At 43.3% G+C, this 21,092-nt stretch overlaps 1 protein-coding gene across 1 annotated transcript in view; it reads left to right on the top strand.

The window, feature by feature from the left end:
- The first annotated feature begins 2,189 nt into the window (after positions 1–2,189).
- catip (ciliogenesis associated TTC17 interacting protein) overlaps positions 2,190–21,092 on the top strand; it is a 58,400-nt gene continuing 39,497 nt past the window's right edge. Inside the window, exons 1-3 of the mRNA XM_073046235.1 lie at positions 2,190–2,446; positions 16,750–17,348; positions 19,222–19,407. Coding sequence (XP_072902336.1) covers positions 16,766–17,348; positions 19,222–19,407 — 769 coding nt within the window. The 5' untranslated portion in view covers positions 2,190–2,446; positions 16,750–16,765. The remainder of the gene's footprint in view (positions 2,447–16,749; positions 17,349–19,221; positions 19,408–21,092) is intronic.

Raw genomic sequence — 21,092 nt, forward strand, 5'->3', positions numbered from 1 at the left:
CCTTTTCCTTTAATTCCCTTACTATGTAAAAATTTATCTAACTGTATCTTAAATATATTTAGTGAAGAAGCCTCAACTGCTTACCTGGGCAGAGAATTCCACAGATTCACCACTCTCAGGGAAAAACAGTTCCTCCTCATCTCTGTCCTAAATCTTCTCCCCTGAATCTTGAGGCAATGTCCCCTAGTTCTAGTCTCACTTACCAATGGAAACAACTTTCCTACTTCTATCTTGCCTATCCCTTTCAAAATTTTGTATGTTTCTGTAAAATCCCCTCTCATTCTTCTGAATTCCAGAGAGTATAGTCCCAGGTGACTCAATCTCTCCTCATAGGTTAATCCCTTCATCCCTGGAATCAACCTGGTGAACCTCCTCTGTATTGCCTCCAAAGCCAGTATATCCTTCCTCAAGTATGGAGACCATAACTGCGCACAGTACTCCAGGTGTGGCCTCACCAGTACCCTGTAGAGTTGCAGCATGACCTCCCTGCTCTTGAATTCAATTCCTCTAGCAATGAAGGCCAACATTCTGTTTGCGTTTTTAATAACCTGTTGAACCTGCAAGTCAACTTTTTGCGATTCATGAACAAGCACTCCCAAGTTCCTCTGCACAACAGTATGCTGCAATCTTTCACCATTTAAATAATAATCTGCTCTTCTATTATTCCTTCCAAGGTGAATGATCTCACATTTACCAATGTTGTATTCCATCTGCCAGACCTTGGCCCACTCACTTAACCTAGCTATATCCCTCTGCAGTCTCTCCACATCCTCTGTACAATTTGCTTTTCCACTCAGTTTAGTGTCATCAGCAAATTTTGTTATGCTACACTCAGTCCCCTCTTCCAAATCATCAATGTAAATGGTAAACAGCTGCGGGCCCAGCACCGACCCCTGTGGCACCCCACTCATCACTGACTGCCAACCGGAGAAGCCCATTTATACCAACTCTCTGCCTTCTGTTGGTTAACCAATCTACTATCTATGCCAATACACTTTCTCCAACTCCATGCATCCGCATCTTATTTATAAGTCCCTTGTGCAGCACCTTATTGAACGCCTTCTGGAAATCCAAGTATACGACATCCACCTGTTCCCCTCTATCCACTGCACTCATTATGTCCTCAAAGAATTCCAGTAAGTTTGTCAAACAAGACCTACCTTTTCTGAATCCATGCTGCATCTGTCTAATGGAACCACTCCTTTCTAAATGTTTAACTATTTCTTCCTTAATGACGGCTTCAAGCATTCTGAAATCCTGAAAAGGTGAGAAGCCAACCATACAACTTCAGTGTAAGCAAGTGATTTTGGTTCAAGCTCTGCAATTTGAAAAGGGAAGGAGGGATGGGGGAGAGAAAAAGTAGAGGAGACCAATGTGAGGAGATTGCTGGGGCTCCAAAAGATTAGTTGTATTTGTCACATGTACATCAAAATATTAGGTGAAATGCATCAACGACCTGCAGCATGAGGCCACAGAGGGAGATTGATTAGTTATAAAGATGGAGGAAGAGGAAGTTTAATTCAAATGGGAGGGGGGACATGTACCAAGAGGATGCATGAAGATATGTAATGTGCTACAATTAACTGACATAAATACTGTTTTGTGCAATTTGTTGTCTTTTGCACAGTTTCTCAGTATTTATTATCTTAAGTTTTTCATAAATTCTATTTTCCTGTAAATGTTTGCAATAAAATGAATTTCAAGGTAATATATGGTAACATATACATACTTTGATTAAACAAAATTACTTTGAGGCAGTGACAAGTGTAGACGGAGCCCATGGTGATGTGCTGAGCTGACTCTACAACGGTGCAGGTTCCTGCGATCACGGGCAGAGCATTTGCCTTACCAAGCCGTGATGCCTCTCAAAAGTCATTGGAGATGTGAAGATCCCACAGGTACAACACACTTGGTAACCTGTTGTGGATAGTCTCCATGGTAACCACTTGGCGCAACTACAGTCCTACCTTCCATACAGCAAGATCCTACAAACTGTGTGTGTGTGGGGGGGGGGGGGTTCAAGTGTTCTTGCCACGTAAATAGCAAATGTTTTTCAACAGAATTTGTGTTTATTTTCCCGCCCAATGCTGTCCTACTCTTCCCACTTATTGTCGAGGTATAGCAGGACCTGTTACCATGGCAACGGCAGGCGGATAGAGGACAGCTTCTGCGAGGCGGGGTGAGGGGTTGTCAGGGTGACGAGGTCCTCGGTGATGCGCGGAGCGGCCGCCGTGCAGCCGAGGTGGGAGACTCCGGAGGAGGTGAACGAACTTCGCGGAGGACGCATCGACACATCCCGGAGCATCGATCGGTTTTATCGTCGTTTCGGCTGACGCCATACGATTGCCGCCGCGCAGCCACTATTATTTAGTTCGGTGATCATCGCACTAGTGTTTGGTTGCCAGGGGGACTGGATCTGATCGTGCATTGGCTGCCGTCGGTTAAGGTTGGGACCGCCCACTTGTCATGCTTTGATTGGGGGAGAGTGGGATGGTGGGCGGGAATTTTGTAAGCAATTGGCGTCGGGGAATGTCTGATTCGTCTGTCAGTCAGGTAAACTGCTTTCTGATTGGTAAAATTTGGAAAGGGGCCTATTGTACTTGAGGTTGGTATATTCTGTTTAGAATAGAGCGGAGGAAGGCCGTTGTATCCATCAGGAGCGAACCAGCTCGTTCAATTCCCTTCACCTCCTCCCTCCCCTCCTTGAGGCTGGCCTCTGACCCTCACCTATACAATAGGGGCAATTTATAGCGGTCAATCCAGTGCTAACCCACAGAAGAGGAACATCCCGTATTTCGATCCAGTGAAGGGTTTTGACCTGAAACTTCGACAGTCCAGTTCCCACCGCAGAAGCACCCCGACCTGTTGATTTCCACATCCTGTTGCTCCAGTTTCCAGCTTCAAGCATAACCACCTCTTCTCCCCACTTCTACTGGATAGAATCAGAATTTGAATCACCGACATGTCGTGAAATTTACTGTTTTGTGGCAGCAGTACAGTGCAATAGATAAAATATGCTAAGAATTACAATAACAAATTACTGTTATAAATTATCTATATATATATATATATATATATATAAGTAAACAGTCCAAAAATAATGAGGCTATGGTGAGAGTAAGCGTTCGGCATGGACTAGAAGGGCCGAGATGGCCTGTTTCCATGCTGTAATTGTTATATGGTTATTTTATGTTCATGGACCATTAAGAAAACTGATGGAAGGAAAGAAGCTGTTCTAAAACATTGAGTGTGTGTTTGCAGGTTCCTCCTGTACCTCCTCCCTGATGGTAGCAATGAGAAGAGGGCGTAACCCAAATCCAAATCCAATTCTGACTTTCCATCTTGGTAGTCTAAATTGATTGGAACAAACATTGGTTTTTCCAATTTCAGATATTCTTATCTCCAGAGTTCCCTCCCCCACATCCAATCCACTTCCATTCTTGTCTCTTTCCCATACCCAATCTATAGGCCAGCTATCATCTATTCTTGTCCTTCCTAGTTCCATTTACCTACTGCCCATGCACAGCCACTTGATCCTTTTCTGCATCAGGTTCCATCTGCCCTGCAGCTCTCCCCACACAGTTTCCCATGACTTTGTTTTCAGTGTTCAGCACTGGCAGTTTTTGTGTGCCTGGTTATCTGCTTTCAGCAGCTGTCTCTACCTTCTCCCTCCCCTCCTCCCGCCTAGTTCTAGTTCCTAGAACTTTCCCCTCGCCACCTATCACCCACTAGTCCATCTCCCAATCCAAGCACTCCCTTACCTGGCTTGTTCTATCTACACCTCCATGTCTCTCAGAAACTCCTCAGCTGCAAGAGTCTTGGGTCTGCTTGAACACAATAAATACCCATCACTGAAAACTCCCTTTTACAGACTTATGGATTATTGGAGTCTGAGCGTGCCAAATAGTCGCTCTCCTCGCCTTGCCTTGGTGATGCTAAGCTATTAGAGCTAATGCACCACATGACGTCTCTGCTGGGAAATAACTATACCTTGTTTTATTTTTAAAGAACTCTTCATGCAGCCAATGCCTGATCAAGTCCATATAGCCCTCACTCATACACCTGTGAAGGGAGCTTGCTAAAATGGCTGATAGTCTACACTCAGCCAGGCAACTATGCATAATTCCTCCTCTTTTTCCTTCCTCAATAAGCCCAGCCTGTGAGGCCTCCAACATTAACAAGTGAACTAATGCTGCAAAACAGACAATGGCAGTTCAGTGTTTTTACCATGCTTGCTTTAGTATGAATGCTAGGAAGTGCCGACCCCTTTGCAGTTTTGACAGTGCCAGCGCATTGGGACATCTGAGGTCTGTGAGTACTGAAGGCTCCAGCTATCAGGGACATCTACTGTTCATTACGAACACTTTGGGGGATGCTTTCTGTGTGACACAGGTGCTCATGTGAGTGTGCTGCCAACATCGCCTATTGATGAGAAGGCAAAGAGCGACAAAACTTCACTGGACGCTGCCAATGGTAGCAGGATCAAGACTTATGAAACACTCTGCTTCAGTTGGCAACGTTACACACGGGACTTTGCCCTGGCTAAAGTGGCTAGCCTCTGCTCAGTGCAGATTTCCTGTGCGCCCAAGGACTATTAGTCGATCTTACAAACTGCCTTTTGGGTTGTTACCCTGCTCCCTCAGTAAGTTCCCTACAACAATTCTATTTAGCGTATGCACCACCGCTTGTGAGTTTATTTGACTGCTGGACGAATTCCCAAACCTCACCATGTTCTCCTCTACAGTCACAAAACATGGGGTTGAGCACCACATTCCCACAACTGGCCACGCACGTAGACCGGACCCTGACAAGTTGGCAACCATTAAGGCTGAGTTTTCCAATATGATCCAACATCGTACTCCAGTCGAATAGACTCTGGACTTCGTCTCTCCCCATGGTCCCTAAGTCCAGTGGTGGTCACCTCCCATGTGGTGATTACCAATACCTTAATGAGGCCATCACCCCCGATCATATCTGGTCCCCCATATCCAAGACTTTTCAACTTGTTTAGCCGGAAAGATAATATTTTCCAAAGTGAATCTAGTAATGGGCTACCATCAAGTGCAAGTGTACTTGGAGGACATTCCCAGAACAGCTGTGATAACCTCGTTTGGCCTCTTTGAGTTTCCATGCACGCCATTTGGCCTGAAAAATGCAGCACAGACTTTCCAACAGCTGATGAACTCTGTATTAAAAGACTTTCTTTTTCTTTTTGTTTACCTGGATGACATTTGTGGCCAGCGCATCCAAATCTCAACACGTATCTCGTATCCATACATTTTTCAAGTGCTTGAGCTAGCACGAATTGATTATTAACCCTGCTAAATTTTAGTTTGAGTTGTCAATCACTGATTTTCTCAGCCATTGCATCTCTGCGGATTGTGTGAAATCAGTCACATCAAAAGTAGCTACTATTATAGATCTCCCACTGGCCTGCACTACTGAAAATGTAGAACTTTTAGATATGGTAAATTTCTATCACTGCTTCATTCTGCGAGCTGCTGAACTTATGCACCCCCTGTGCGCTTAAAGGCAAAACTCCTAATTACACGCTTGACTGGTCAGGGGACATGACCAAGGTATTTGATGATGTTAAAGTTGAATCTGAATAAAACTCGGAAGACTAGCTTCTTATCGTCACCACAGTTTATTGCGCATTCTGCTGCAGGGGGTTGAGACCCAGTTGTCAAAGGGAAGGCACATAAGCGCTGCCACCGGCTGACAAGTGGGACTGACTTAGTCAGGTTACAGCTGTACACTTATACATAGTAAGCCCCATTCATTACTATTGCAAGATATTATTTGAACTGGTACACCCACCAAGTCTGTTGGTGCACAACTTAGTTACAGATAAGAGAGTCCACTGAATCAAGGTTTAATTACAGATGGATTTGCTGCCCAGTCCTTATCAGTTATTCCTCTTACTAGGCCCTGACTTAATTACAGATGGATATTCATTCCTGTCCTTATCAGTGAGTCCTCCCCCCCTTACTCAAACAAGAGTACAACATATTATTTATCAATTCTCAATGTCTCTCTGCCAATTAAAAGGGAATCAGTATAAGCTGGTTATTTTTCTAACTGCTGAAGACAGAGTTTACTTCAGTTCAAAAATTCCTGTTCAGCCCCAATTATTCTTTTAGCCAGAGGTCACTTAGGTTCGAAATGATTTTTTTGTATCCTCAATGATATCAAATGAGCCCTTTCCAAAGCAACCCGACTGGTGCACCTGCTCCGCAGCACATTACTACTGATGCTGTGGTTGCCGTGCATGAACAGTTGGTCGGAGGCTTGTGGCACTTGCTTACTTTCTTCATCTGGCAGCTTCACCCCCCAAAAGGAAGTACAGCACTTTTGACTGTGAGCTTCTTGGTCTCTAACTGGCTGTCCGGTATTTTCGGTTTCTTCTAGACGGAAGTGTTCACAGTGTTCATTGACCATAAACCCCTTGTGCACGCAATGGCCAAAATATCAGACTCTTGGTTTGCTACGCAGCAAACCACCTGTCCTACATATCAAAGGGAAAAGCAATGCCGTGGCTGATCGCCTCTCATGATCAGCCTTTCAGGCCATACACCTAGGGGTTGACTACACCAGCATGGCAGCCGACCAAGTTTGGGGAAGCTGGGGTTTCTCTTCTGTGCAACGTCTTAATTCATGCTACAGTTTAATCTGTTTTATCAGTGAGCAACAAACAATCTGCTGGAGGAACTCAGCAGCTTGAGCAGCATCAGTGAGAGGAAAGGAATTGAAATTTCAGTTTGACACCCTTCATCATGATGTCAGTAATTTCTTTCCCCCCAAGGATGTTGCTCGATCTGCTGAGTTCCTCCAGCAGATTGTTTGTTGTTCCAGATTCCAGCAGCTGCATTTCTCATGTGTCTCTCTGTTTTATTAGTGACGTTAGTTGAGAGGTAAGTGGTGACATATGATAGATAGATAGATACTTTATTCATCCCCATGGGGAAATTCAACCTTTTTTCCAATGTCCCATACACTTGTTGTAGCAAAACTAATTACATACAATACTTAACTCAGTAAAAATATGATATGCATCTAAATCACTATCTCAAAAAGCATTAATAATAGCTTTTAAAAAGTTCTTAAGTCCTGGCGGTTGAATTGTAAAGCCTAATGGCATTGGGGAGTATTGACCTCTTCATCCTGTCTGAGGAGCATTGCATCGATAGTAACCTGTCGCTGAAACTGCTTCTCTGTCTCTGGATGGTTCTATGTAGAGGATGTTCAGGGTTTTCCATAATTGACCATAGCCTACTCAGCGCCCTTCGCTCAGCTACCGATGTTAGACTCTCCAGTACTTTGCCCACGACAGAGCCCGCCTTCCTTACCAGCTTATTAAGACGTGAGGTGTCCCTCTTCTTAATGCTTTAGGGGTGTATAAAATCAGGAGGGGCAAAGATAGGGTGAATGCAATACTTATATTCCATCTGGGAAGCCTCCAACCTGATGGTATGAACAATGATTTCCTAACATCCGGTAATTTCTCCCCCAACCCTCTGTCTTTTATCATTCCACCTTCTGGTTACCCTCTCACCTGTTCATCACCACCCTCTAGTTCCCTTCCTCCTTCCCTTTCTTCCCAGGTCCACTATAGTCTCTGATCAGATTCCTTCTTCTTCAGCACTTTACCTCTTCCATCTATCACCTCCCAGCTTCTCACTTCATCCCTCCTTACCTGCTCTCACCTATCATCTTCCAGCTTGTACTCCTCCCTCTCCCCCTACCTCTTATTCTAGCTTGTGCCCCTTTCTTTCCAGTCCCGATGAAGGGTCTCAGCCCCAAACATTGACTGTTTATTCCCCACCATACATGCTATTTGACCTGCTGAGTTCCTCCAGCATTTTTTGTGTGTTGCTGTTATGAATACAACAGCTTTTATTTTTCAGGGAAAGCAAATCAAAAGCAAAAGGACAATGGTTTAAGGTGAGAGGGGGAAAAATAATAGACACCTGATGGACATACAGAGGGTGTGGTGTATTTAGCACAAACTGTCAGGTAAGTAATTGAGGAAAGTACAATAACAACATTTAAAATACACGAACATGTACCGGGGTAGGGCAGTTTTAGAGGGATATGGATCAAGCATAGGCAAATTGGACTAACTCAGATGGAAATTCTGGTTAGCATAGATCAGTTGGGCTGAAGAGTCTGTTTGCATACTATATTACTCTATGAATTACTGGGATAATGGTACAGTCAGCTCATTTGTTACAGTACTGTCCTTGTAGTATTCATGTCAGGGGATCTAATTGAGTAAATAATACCTTGACTTCACATCTTGCTTGAAAGACATCACTGAAGTTATCAATCGGATATTGATTAGTTTGCTTTAAGCATCTGGCTTGAAGGAATGGCTCTTCTTCCCATGCAAACCTGTGGGACCATGTAACATATCTGGTCAGGTGCCGAGGGATTGTTCTGCCCTGCTAACAGTGGTCTTAATGGGTATCTTTAACATCTCTTTGCAACAGTCCATTATCCTTGAAGGCTTCAAGACAGCCACCATCATTCCAGTGCCCAAGAGAGCAACAGTAACTGGCCTAAATGATCTCAACAATCATAAAGTGCTTAGAAAAGCTGATAATAGATCATATAATATCCCACCTTCCAACTACATTGAAGCATTTTCAGTTTGTCTACCACTCAAACCAGTCCACTCATGATGCCATAGATTCAGCCGTCCATGCCATCCTGCCTCATACACCAGGAGGTTGTTCATCAACTTCATCTTGGTGTTTAATGATCATCCTTCAGCAGCTGGTGGGTAAACTGGCCTTGTTGAGACACAACACCCCTCTCTGTAACTGAATCTTGGATCTCGATGGAAAGACACTAGTCAGTCTGAGTTGGCAGCATTATTTCAAGCTCATCATGCTGAGCACTAGTGCTCCCCCAGGGCTGTGTGCTCAGCCTGTTGCTGTACACACTGCTGACTCATGACTGCATTGACTCACGACTCAAACTGCATCATCAAGTCCGCTGATGGTATAACAATGGCAAAAATGATGAGCTGGCATACAGAGAGGAGATAGAGAAGTGTGTCAAATGGTCTGAGAACAACTCGAGTCTCAACATGGACAGGACAAAAGAGATGATTGTGGAATTCAGGAAGGCACAGTTCAACCACTCTCCATTGCACATCAATGGCTCTTAACATGGAGAGAGTGAAGAGCACAAAGTTCCTTGGTGTGCACATTATGAATGATCTAACTTGGACCCACAACACCTCCTCATTAGTCAAGAAGGCACAGCAGCATCTACACTTTTTGAGGAGATTGAGGTGTGGAAGGCTCCCCACCCCCATTCTAACAACTTTCTGTAAGAGTGTCCTGTCATTGTGTAGTATGGAAGCTGCAAGGAATTGGATCACAAGCCCCTATAGAGGATAATAATATCCACTGAGAGGATACCAGAAAAACCAACAGCACAATACATCCCCTATGGCCCACAAAGCTGTGCTGAACATGTCCTTACCTTAGAACTACCTATGCTTACCCATAGCCCTCTATTTTCCTAAGCTTCACGTACCTACCCAGGAGTCTCTTAAAAGACCCTATTGTTTCTGCCTCCACCACCTCCGCTGGCAGCCCATTTCGCGCACTCACCACTCTCTGCATAAAAAAACTTACCCCTGACATTTCCTCTGTACGTACTTCCAAGTACCTTAAAACTATACCCTCTCATGCTAGCCATTTCAGCCCTGGGAAAAAGCCTCTGATTATCACATGATCAATGCCTCTCATTATCTTGTACACCTCTATCAGGTCACCTGTCATCCTTCGTCGCTCCAAGGAGAAAAGGCCGAGTTCACTCAACCTATTCTAATAAGGCATGCTCCCCAATCCAAGCAACATCCTTGTAAATCTCCTCTGCACCCTTTCTATGGTTTTCACGTCCTTCCTGTAGTGAGGCGACCAGAACTGAGCACAGTACTCCAAGTGGGGTCTGACCAGGGTCCTATATAGCTGCAACATTTCCTCTCAGCTCTTGAACTTAATCCCATGGTTGATGAAAGCCAATGCATTGTATGTCTTCTTAACCACAGAGTCAACCTGCATAGCAGCTTTGAGTGTCCTATGGGTGTCCTATGAGTGTCAACCTGCATAGCAGCTTTGACACCAAGATCCCTCTGATCCTCCACACTGCCAAGAGACTTACCATTAATGCTGTATGCTGTCATCATGCTTGACCTACCAAAATGAACCACTTCACACTTACCTGGGTTGAACTCCATCTGCTACTTCTCATCTCAATTTTTCATTCTATCAATGTCCCTCTGTAACCTCTGACAGCCCTCCACACTATCCACAACACCCTCAACCTTTGTGTCATCACCCATCCCTCCACTTCCTCATCCAAGTCATTTATAAAAATCACAAAGAGTTGTGGACCCAGAACAGATCCCTGAGGCACACCACTAGTCACTGACCTCCATGCAGAATATGACCCATCTACAACCACTCTTTGCTTTCTGTGGGCAAGCCAGTTCTGGATCCACAAAACAATGTCCCCTTGGATCCCATGCCTCCTTACTTTCTCAATAAGCCTTGCATGGAGGTACCTTGCTGAAATCCATATTTACTATATCTTCTGCTCTACCTTCATCAATGTGTTTAGTCACATCCTCAAAAAATTCAATCAGGCTTGTAAGGCATGACCTGCCTTTGACAAAGCCATGCTGACTATTCCTAATTGTATTATGCCTCTCCAAATGTTCATAAATCCTGCCGCTTAGGATCTTCTCCATCAACTTACCAACCACTGAAGTAAGACTTACTGGTCCATAATTTCCTGAGCTATCTCTACTCCCTTTCTTGAATAAGGGAACAACATCTGCAACCCTCCAATCCTCCGAACCTCTCCTGTCCTTATTGATGATGCAAAGATCATTGCCAGAGCCTCAACAATCTCCACCTTTGCTTCCCACAATAGTCTGGGGTACATTCTATCTGGTCCCAGTGACTTATCCAACGATGCTTTCCAAAAGCTCCAGCACATCCTCTTCCTTAATAGCTACATGCTCAAACTTTACAGTCTGCTGTAAGTCATCCCTACAATCACCAAGATCCTTTTCTGTAGTGAAAACTGAAGCAAAGTATTCATTAAGTACCTCTGCTATCTCCTCCGGTTCCTGACACCTGATCAGGTTCATTTCCCAATACCAGATCAAGTACAGCCTCTCCTCTTGTAGGCTTATCTACATATTGTGTCAAGACACCTTCCTAAACACACCTAACAAATTCCACCCCATCTAAGCCCCTCATTCTAGGGAAATGCCAATCAATAGTTGGGAAATTAAAATCTCCCACCACACCAACCCTGTTACTAGTACAGCTTTGCAGAATCTGTCTCCCTATCTACTCCTCAATGTTCCTGTTACTATTTGGTCTATAAAAAACACGCAGTAGAGTTATTGACCCCTTCCCATTCCTAACTTCCACCCACAGAGACTCCATAAACAACTCCTCCATGACATCTTCCTTTTCTGCAGCCATAACACTATCCCTGATCAACAGTGCCATGCCCCCACCACTTTTGCCTCCCTCCCTGTCCTTTCTGAAACATCTGAAGCCTGGCACTTGAAATAGCCATTCCTGCCCCTGCACCATCCAATGACCACAACATCATAGCTCCAAGTGCTGATCCATGCTCTAAGCTCATCTGCTTTGCTCATAATATGTACTCCTTGCATTAAAATAGACACATCTCAGACCATTGGTCTGAGCACGTCCCTTTTCTATTACCTGCCTATCCTCCCTTTCGCACTGTCTCCAAGCTTTCTCTATTTGTGAGTCAACCTCCCTTTCCTCTGTCACTTCAGTTCGGTTCCCATCCCCCATTAATTCTAGTTTAAACTCTCCCCAATAGCCTTAGCAAACCTCCCCGCCAGGATATTGGTTCCCCTGGGATTCAAGTGCAACATGTCCTTTTTGTACAGGTCCCACCTGCCCCAAAAGAGGTCCCAGTGATCCAGAAAAATGAATCCCTGCTCCCTGCTCCAATCCCTCAGGAATAGAATGAGGTGAAGGATAAATGCATGTACTCACTGTCATGTGGCACAGGCAGTAATCCCAAGATTACTACCTTTGAGGTCCTGCTTCTCAACTTCCCCCCTAACTCCCTGTAGTCTGTTTTCAGGACCTCCTCCCTTTTCCTATCTATGTCATTGGTACCAATATGTAGCACGACATCTGGCTGTTCTCCTTCCCACCTCAAGATATTGTGGACGCGATCAGAAACATCCTGGACCCTGGCACCTGGGAGGCAAAATACCATCTGTGTTTCTTTCCTGCGTCCACAGAATCGCCTGTCTGACCTCCTAACTATAGAGTCCTCTATCACTGCTGCCATTCTTTTCCTTTCCCTACCCTTCTGAGCCACAGGGTCAAACTCTGTGCCAGAGGCGCAACCACTATTGCTTCCTCCAGGTAGGCCATCTTCCCCAACAGTACTCAAACAGGAGTAATTATTGTTAAGGGGAACAGCCACTGGGGTCCTCTCTAGCATCTGCCTCTTGCCCTTCCCTCTCCTGACTTACCTGTCCCCCCCCCCCCGGAGTGGCTACCTGCCTATAGCTCCTCTCTATCACCTCCTTACTCTCCCTGACCAGACGAAGGTCATCGAGCTGCATCTCCAGTTCCCTAACGCAGTCCCTAAGGAGCTGCAGCTTGACGCACTTGGTGCAGATGTGGCCATCTGGGAGGCTGGGACTCTCCAGGACCTCCCTCATCTGACACCAAGCACAGAAAACCAGCCTCACACACATACTTTCACTGGAGTCTCCCTCTACCCTGTTTGTGACATTCACCAAGAATAAAGCTAATCTTTATAATTTGGGAGAAAGGAAGAGAGACAGACAGAGAATTTTAGCTGTGTATCACTTGGTACCACTCTAATCTCTGTGTCAGAATGTTATGGGTTTAGGCCGAGTCTAGAAGTCTGGTGCCTCAGGACAGTTTAGGATGGAGAGGTACACTATTTGAGGTGCCACCTTTTGGATGGGATGACAGTCTGAGCCCCACCTACCCTCTCGGTTGGAGATGAAAGATCCCTGATGCTTCTTTGAAGAAGGGCATGGAATGCCTGCCAAAATCTGAGTCAATGTTGACGCCTCGGCCAACCTCATTCATATAGATAATCTTGTCATTGTCCCATTGATGTGATGTCTGTGCACATTAACTGCTGCATTAACTGCATTGTCAAAAACAAAGTTTTGAGATGACCTATAAAAGTTGTGTAACTCTCTGTCCTATTTTTACCAAGTCTAAAACCAATGGTTATTAGTACAAGCTGTCCTTTTAACTTCAGACAGATTACTGCTTGCAGTTTACAGTAAGAACTCAAAACTGTTTCTTTCTTGAATTAATATCTGCTATATTTACATAATTTCATTACTCCAGAGTAATCCCTAACATATAAAATAAATTCTTGTGTGCCAACAACTGGGGCACCTAGCTAGGGGCTACTAGAATAGACAGAAGGGTAAGGGAGATGATGTTTCAGTTGTGTCCTCTCATTGGAGACAGACCTAGTAAGGGAATTCTAACGGGGGAGAATATTTAGTATAAATTGGCATCACATCAGCTCAACAATGTGGGCTGAATGGCCTGTCCAGTGCTATACTGTTCTATGAACTAAGAGAATGAAAGCAAAAAATTCTTCACTCAGAGAAAATGCTATTTCTTACCTTATGCATCAGGAAATTCACTAGGCTAATTCCTGGAATGAGAGGGTTGCCCTCAGTTGGTAGGTTAATGGGTCATTGTAAATTGCCCTGTGATTAGGCTAGGATTAAATTCGGAGAATGCTGGGGGACGTGGCTTGAAAGGCTGAAGGGCTTATTCTTCATTGTATCCCAATAAATAACCAAGGGAAATAATTTCAGAAGAACTAGAAGCTGAAGGAAGCCATTCGATCCTTTTTGCCTATTCTAATATTCAATAAGATTATGACCTTGCAATCTACCTCATTGTGATCTTGCATGTTATTGTTTGTAGTTTAATAGGAGTGAAACAATTAAGATTTAAAGTGGGCTTGATAGAGGGGCTATATTTAAAGGAGATGTGTAGGATTTGGTTTTTTTACACAGAGAAATATAGACGCCTGGAATCCACAATTGCAGGAGGTGGTGGAAGCAGATGTTATTGATGTTAATAAGCACTTAGCCAGGAACAGGAACAGGGACATGCAGGGAATGAAGAGATAGATTATTTGTAGCTAGATAGGTTTAATTTGATTTGGCATCATGATTGGCACAGTGGGTTGAAGGGCCTCTTCCTGTGCTGTACTGTTCTCTGTTCCCCATTCCCAGTTTACTGTTTTTCTTTGATAATGTGCCTTTTCCTTTGATCTAACATTAACTTGTTAGCCATGGCTGAACAGCTTTTCTGTTTTTATTCTTAAAGATAAAATCTAAAGTCCAAAATAAATTTATTTTCGAAGTACAGTATGCATATAGGTATCTTGGCGTTACCCTGAGATTCACTTTCTTGCAGGCATTCACAGTAGTACAAGGAAGTATAACAGAATCAATGAGGAACTATACACAAAGACTGGCAAACAATCACCATGCAAAAAGAAACACTGCAAATGAAAAAAAACAACAGTAAATAATAATAAGTAACTTACTTACTGGCCTCAACACAGCTGATGTTCAGTGCAGCAATGAAGGTCTTCCATGTCAGGCAGTGTTCAGGGCTTCCTTCATTGTGCCAGTAGCTTCCTTTTGGTTTTTGTTACTGTTAGTCATGCCAGTCCCAGGTGGAAACTCATGAATACCATCACACTCATATGTAGAAGGATTTTTCAGTGCTCTTTACATAATAGTTTTATTTTACCAGTCAGGTTGTTAGCCATGAGCTAAATCCCCAAATCAGGAGGACTGATGGACCTCTCTTAGTTTGGCCTCTACCCCTTGACCTATTTGGCATGGGAGACCCAACCGAGAGCTAAAGCATAAAGCCTTGACTCCAGCCAACAAAGTCTCCGGGTCATTGAGGCTTGCAAGTCTCCAAACCTCGAGAAGGTTGTGGGCCAATTGGAGGAATAAATAAATACTGAGATCATAAGAAAGATATTACTAAAAAAAATTATAGTTTTGGTAAATTATTGTCACATGCAATGAGGTACAGTGCAAACAATGTCTTGTGCGCCATTCATACAGATCATTACAACAATGCATTGAGGTAGTATAAGGGAAGCAATAACAGAGTGCAGAATAAATAGTTATAGTTACAGAGAAAGTGTAATGCAGGCAAAGAATAGATTAACTAGCAGATTGAGTTGGTGCTAAGGAGGGCACAGGCGGCTCTGCAGTCCAGGTCATTGGGTGTATTTAAGGTGGAGGTTGATAGGTTCTTGATTAGTCAGGGCGTGAAAGGTTACGGGGAGAAAGCAGATGAATGGGCTTGACAGAGAAATGGATCAGCCATGATAAAATGGCAGAGCATTCTTGATGGGCTGAATGGCCTAATTCTGCTTTTATCTCTTATGCTCTAATAAGTTGTCAGGGCCATAATGAAGTAGATCATAAGGTCAGGAGTCAATCTTTCTGTACCAGGGAACTGTTCAATATTATTATAACGGCTGGGTTATAAGCTACCCTTGAGCCTGGTGGTACGTGCTTTCAGTCTTTTCCATCTTCTGCCTGATGGGAGAAGGGAGAAGACATAATATCTGGAGAGAGTCATGTCTATGATTGTGTTGGTTGCTTTACGGAGGCAGCAATAAAATATATAAATTCTTTGAATGCTGGGCTATACTTATTTCATATTTAATATGATTTCCCAATCACCTGCACTCTCTCCATGCTCTTGTATTTTGGTTTTATCATGTTCAGAATCTCAAATTTCAGATTTTTCTGTAACATTCTTTAATTCTGAAATTAAAAAAATCCTTAAAGAACCAAATAAATAATTAATACTTTCTCATTATGCAGTACTAAATCTCTCCACTTTTAGCAGTCGCTTTCCCATGGAAAGGGAACCGAGAACTATTTTATTAAGTTTTTATTTAGAGATGCAGCGCAGAACAGGCTTTTTCTGGCCCAATAATCAACGCTGTTCAGCAACCCACCTTTTTAACACTTGCCTAATCATGCAACAATTTACAGTGACCAATTAAAATATTAACAGGTACATCTTTGGACTGTGGGAGGAAACCAGAGCACGCGGAGGACACCTACGTGATCCAGGAAGAGTGTACAAACTCCTTACAGACATCACCAGAATTGAACTCTGAACTCCCAATGCCTCAAGCCGTATAGTGTTGTGCTAACCTACTAGAAAGCATAGGTTTAAGATGAGAGGGGAAAAATTGAATTGGGACCTGAGGGTAAACTTCTTTACGTAGAGGGTAGTAGGTATTAAGAACTAACTGCCAGAGGAAGTTGTTGAGACATGTAGACCAACATCTAAAAGACACTTAGGCAGGTGCATGGATAGGAAATGTGGAGCGGGATATGAGCCAGATGGTTAGGGGGTGTGGGCAAACCTGGGAAAATGGGTCAGCAAGCAATAACAAGATTATAACAAGATAGACTGTGAGGCTAAGAGTCTTATTAGTTCAGAGTCTTTACCATTCTTATTGAATAGTAGAATGAGCAAAAAGGGCTGAAAGGCTTCATGCTGCTTCGAGTTCTTCTTTAGTTATGTTTGAGAATTGGGGGTGCAATAACTGGCACACCAATGCCAATGAGAAATTCTACTCAAGATTTCTGTTCTTTTATAGGGAAGCACATTGAAGAATGTCAACCTCTGAAGATCAGGAACCACTAGAGGGAGGAGTGTCCCCAAAAGAGAGATCATCCCTTATGAAGGTACCGTCTCTGAAGGTGAAATTATCCTCAGAAGAATCACGCCCACAAGAGGCAAGATCACCAAATGAAGCAACCTTCTCGCTGGAGACATCTCTGACAGAAGCAACAATCTTAGGAGAGGGAGAATCCCGGACAGAGCCAACATCACCAGGAAACCCAAAGTCCCCAGGAGAGGGAATGTCCTCCACAGAGCCAACATCTCCAGGAGAGTCAACATTACCAAGGGAGAAAAAGTCCCCTACAGAGCCAACATCTCCAGGAGAGCCAATGTTATTAAGAGAGAAAAAGTCTCTCACAGAGCCAATATCTCCAGGAGAGGAAACAATCCCAAGAGATGGAACATTCCCAGAAAAGACAAAAAGTCCAGAAATAATTACTTCCAAAGAACAGCTAGTAAAACTGGATCAGCAGAAAGAGCAGACACTCCAACAACAACCCGTGCAGGTGTCACCACCACCATTGCCTTTACCGACAGCCAATGTGGAAGCCATCAATTTCCTGGCTTCGATCAGTAAGTCCTTAAATAGCTGGAGTCAGCATTAACCTCAATCACAGCTATACCCTGCTGTGTTACCTTCCATTCTATACTCGGTGGAAGTGGTGGATACAATTTTGAATGCAACATTTAAGAGAAGTATGGATAGGTACATGGATGGGAGTGGTATGGAGGGCTATGCTCCATGTGCAAGTGGATGGGAGTAGGTAGAATAACAGTTTGGCATAGACTAGGTGGCCAAAGGGCCTGTTTCTGTTCTGTAGTGTTCTATAACTCTATGGTCATCCAAAGCTCTGCTGCCCATCTTAATTTCCTGGTCCTTTTTATCAATCACACTATAAAGATTAGTTCTAAAGATTAGCTTTATTTATCACATGTACATCAAAGCATCAAAATATACAGTGAAGTGCATTGTTTGATTCAATGACCGGCATAGTCCAAAGGTGTACTGGGGACGATCCGCAAGTGGCTAGCCCTCCAGTTCTAGTCTCACCCAACCTCAGTGGAAAAAAACCTGCGTGCATTTTCCTAACTATACCCCTCATAATTTTTGCATACCACTATCAAGTCTCCTTTCGTTCTTCTACACTCTGGGGAATCAAGTCCTAACCTATTCAGCCCTTCCCAAGTCCTCAAGTCCCAGCAATATCCTTGTAAATTTTCTCTGTACCAATTGATGGTATTAATAGATTTTCTGTAGGTAGGTGACCAGAACTGCACACAATACTCCAAATTAGGCTTCAGCAATATCTTATACAATTTCAACATAACATTCTATCTTCTGTACTAAGTACTTTGATTTATGAAAGCCAAAGTGCCAAAAACTCTCTTTATAACCCTTTCTACCTGTGACACTCCTCTAAAGGAATTACGGATCTGCATCCCCAGATCTCTCTGATTCTCCATACTCATCAGTGCCCTACTGCTCACAGTGCAAGTCCCACCTTCGTTTGTCCTCCCAAAGTGCAACACCTTACACTTATGTGCATTAAATCCCATCCACCATTTTTCCAATGGTCCAGATCCCACTACAAGTTTTGATAACCTTCCTTGCTGTCCACTATGTCTCTAAACTTTTTGAAAAGACCAAAGTTTTTCACATATTACCAAGGTACAGTGAAATACTTTCTTTTGCTTGTCATGTATTCCGATCATTTCATTACAACAGTGCATTGAGATAGTACAAAGGAAACAATTCCAGAATGCGGAATAAAATGTTATAGTTACAGAGAAGTGCAGGCAAACAAGGTGCAAGGCGATGACAAGGTAGATTGTGAGATTAGGAGTTCATTTTATCTTACTAGGGGACCGTTCAATAGCCTTTTATCTGCATGGTAGAAGCTATCCTTAAGCTTGTTGCTTTTAGGTTTTTGCATCTTCTGCCCACTGGGAGGGGCAAGAAGAGAGAATGTCCAGGGTGGGTGGGGTCTTTGATTATGCTTGCTTTAGCAAGGCAGCAAGTATTCCAGACAGACGTGCTGAGCTGTGTCTACAGTTCTTTACAGTTTCTTGTGCTCTTGGGTAGAACAGCTGCCATACCAAACTGTGATGAATCCAAATAGGATACTTTCTATAGTTCATTGATAAAATTTGGTGACGGTCGGCAGAGACATACAAAATTTCATTAGCCTCCAAAAGACGTGGAGGTGCTAGTTCTGTTTATTATATAGTGAAGGTTGTTGTTTGAGGACTGAAACTCAGCACAAGGTGCTGGGTGGGGGGGGGGGGGGGTGGAATCTATATCCTACTCCCAAACTAACATTTCCTTCAGTAAGGAGGCCATTTGCCCACAAGGGCTCCTAGCAGAGCTATCAGTCCCATTCCTGTCCTCTGAACTTACACCTTTAACAATCTCACCAGTTTTCACAGGATATACTGTCTGTTTCAGCTTCTGAGGAACTGGCGCTGATACTCTTCACCGATTCTCTGGTCACAATTTCTGATACGGGGAAGGAGCTGGGTGAATTTACTGTCTCTGTTCATCCCACCATCTACAAGGGAGAGCAGTGTGTGAGAGTCACTGCCAACAGCCACGGCTCCATTGACAACATTCCCTGTGGAACATCCATCTCAGGTAAGTCACCCTTGTTACCCTGGTCCCTGAAGTTACAATTTATGTCTGTGGGCACTGGCTATAGCAGGGCTGTGTAAGCATTACAAGTAAGAGATAATCTAATAACACATCCGGGCAGTCAATCCATCAGTTCATGATGTGGACATGCATAGGCTTTCTTGTGGAAAATGCAGCAAGGAAGGGTTAAGATAATGTCCATTATGTCAGATAATATTGGGAATGAAAGGTTAACGTATGAGAAACAATTAATGGCGCTGGGCCTGTACTCTCTGGAGTTTAGAAGAATCAGGGCGGATCTCATTGAAACCTATCGAATATTGAAATGCTTAGATACAGTGGACGTGGAGAGGATGTTTCTGAGAATGGGGGTATCGGCCACAGGGCAAGCCTCAGAATAGAAGAATGTCCCTTTAGAGCAGAGATGAAGAGAATTTCTTTAGCTGGAAGATGGTGAATCTGTGAAATTTATTGTCACTGATGTTTGTGGAGGCCATGTCATTGGGTATGTTCAAAGCGGAGGTTGATAGGTTCTTGATTAGTAAGGGCATTAAAGGTTACGGGGAAAGGCAGAAGAATGGGGTTGAGAGGGATAATAAATCAGGACATGGCGAACGAACTCAATGGGCTAAATGGCCTAATTCTGCTGCTATGTCTTATTTTTATGCTGTTGTGGTCATATGGTCAGGCAAGGATGGTTTACAGATCATGCACAGTCTGTCTAGGCAAAAAAAGTCTTTGAAGAGCATAGCTTCCCTTTGCACAGCAGGAGACTGGAGCCATTTGGCATACCGAGAGAAGGTAAGGGTATAATTGAAGGGTGAAAGTGACACACCAACTTGTGAACAATTACTTTACTAACTTCAAAGTATCATAGCACATAGAATATAGAACATAATAACACAGAACATAACTTCGGGCCAGAATGTCGGACTGACTTTTAAACCTATTGTAAGAGCAATCTATCACTTCCCTCCTGTGTAGACCTCCATTTTTCTATCATCCATGTGCCCATTAAATTGTTAAATCTGTTAAATTCCCTTAATGTATCTGTCTCTAACACCACCCCTGACAGGGTGTTCCACACACCCACCACCCTCTGTGTAAATAAACTTACATCTGACATCCTTCCTATATTTTCTTTCAATCACCTTAACATTATGCCCCTTTGTATTAGCCGTTTCTGCCCTGGGAAAATATCTCTGCTATCCACTTGGTCTATGCCTCATATCAGAAAACCATAAGACATTGGAGCAGAATTACGCCATTCAGCCTATTGAATCTCATCCACCATTCCATCATGGTTGATTTATTCTGGTATATTTTCTCCTATTTTATCTAGTTCTATTCTATTCCATGCTGGTTTATCTTCATCAAAAAAAGATGCAATAAATCTAAGTTGATTTGCTTTATAGTAATACTTAAAGTTTGGAAGTTGTAACCCTCCTAGATCAAATTTCCATGTCAATTTTTCCAACGATATTCTTGACATCTTACCTTTCCAAAGGAACTTCCTCACACACTTATTTAACTCTTGAAAAAACTTCTGGGGTAGTTGTATTGGTAGTGTTTGGAATAAATATTGTAATCTAGGGAATATATTCATTTTTACAGCATTTACTCTGCCTACTAATGTTTTTGGTAACATCATCCATTTATCAAGATCTTCTTGAATTTTTTTCAATAAT

This window comes from Hemitrygon akajei, chromosome 5 (assembly GCF_048418815.1).
Source record: "Hemitrygon akajei chromosome 5, sHemAka1.3, whole genome shotgun sequence".
Classification (NCBI taxonomy): Eukaryota; Metazoa; Chordata; class Chondrichthyes; order Myliobatiformes; family Dasyatidae; genus Hemitrygon; species Hemitrygon akajei.